This window comes from Lycium ferocissimum, chromosome 4, assembly GCF_029784015.1.
Source record: "Lycium ferocissimum isolate CSIRO_LF1 chromosome 4, AGI_CSIRO_Lferr_CH_V1, whole genome shotgun sequence".
NCBI lineage: Eukaryota > Viridiplantae > Streptophyta > Magnoliopsida > Solanales > Solanaceae > Lycium > Lycium ferocissimum.
In genome coordinates, this window is record NC_081345.1 from 49,660,766 (window position 1) to 49,662,106 (window position 1,341).

Genomic DNA, 1,341 nt, shown 5'->3' on the forward strand with positions numbered 1-1,341 from the left:
TCTTTATCCTCATTTGAAATGATATCGATCTATGCGCCGTGTGGTTGGAGAACTCACCTGGTTGGTGAGATTGCTTGCTGATTTCTCCGTTTCACCTTCGTTGCCAGTTCCGGTGCATTCTGACAGTCAATCAGCGATTCATATAGCGAAGAATCCCATTTTTCACGAGAGAACCAAACATGTCGAGTTAGATTGCCATTTTGTTCGCCAACAGTACATCTCTGGGTTGATTTCACTATCGTTTGTTCCATCTTCATCCCAGCTCATCGATATTTTCACCAAACTGTTGACCGGGCCTTCTCACTTTTCCGATCTTCACAAGTTGGGCGTCGCACAGCTCCCCTCCACCTTAAGGGGGGGGGGGGTGTTGGAATTTCATCATCGAATTCTCCACTGATTTGTTACCCACATAATTTGAAAGAGAAAATGAAGAATAAGAGTTTTGTTAATGACTTCAAGGTCCCGCCTAATTTTGGGGACAACACACGCGGCAAATAACAAAACGGATGAAAAGGGACACCTGTCACAAAAACAAAATAACATTAGATAACAGCTGTACAGTGTTGATTTATTTTCATATGTTTTAGTCACATTGTATAGGGAATATTTTTGTACAGATGGCAGTGAGCAATAGGTTAGGTTTTTACAAGTTTGTTAGGATAGATGCTTTTCTTGTGTATAAATACGTGCACAGTGCATTATGAAATATCAGAGAAAATTTCCAAATCTTTTTTATTGTCTTATTTCAATCACCTTTTCTATTTATGCCATCATTCACGCACTTCACAAGGGTAATTACATGATACTGTTCTTTTTGCTTTTTCAATTCAGATTTTTTCTTTATTTTTCTACTTCACATTTTTTTTAATCTTAAATGCTTTATCTTCCTCAATTTTTGCTACCTAATTGTTTAACTTTTCATGTTGCGTTAATAATAGTACTCTCTTTGTCCCAATTTTATGTGGTGAAGTTCGGATTTCGAGAGTTAAACAATTGTATCTTTGATCGTGATTTTTTTTATGTCTTTTAAATATTTTAAATTATTAATTATTGTGACCTATAGTATTTTTTATGTAATTTTCAAATATATAAATTATATTTCAAAAATTTAAAGATTTTGTGTCTGAATTCATGATCAAAACTAAGAAGTTTGACTCTCAAATTTTAAACTATGACACAAAAATTGTGACAATGGGAGACTATTTTGAAGGATAAGTATAAAAGACTGATGAAGCTTATTCAAATTTTGAATATTCATCTAAAAAGCAAGTTACTTAAGATATCTCATCCGTTTGATTTATGTGAACCATTTTATTTGAAAGACGACGTTTTAAGAAAGAG

At 33.7% G+C, this 1,341-nt stretch overlaps 1 protein-coding gene across 1 annotated transcript in view; it reads right to left on the bottom strand.

The window, feature by feature from the left end:
- Positions 1 to 251, bottom strand: part of LOC132054152 (F-box/kelch-repeat protein At3g23880-like) — a 5,989-nt gene extending 5,738 nt beyond the window's left edge. The window contains exon 1 of the mRNA XM_059446210.1: positions 58 to 251. Coding sequence (XP_059302193.1) covers positions 58 to 251 — 194 coding nt within the window. The remainder of the gene's footprint in view (positions 1 to 57) is intronic.
- Between the last annotated feature and the right edge of the window lie 1,090 nt (positions 252 to 1,341).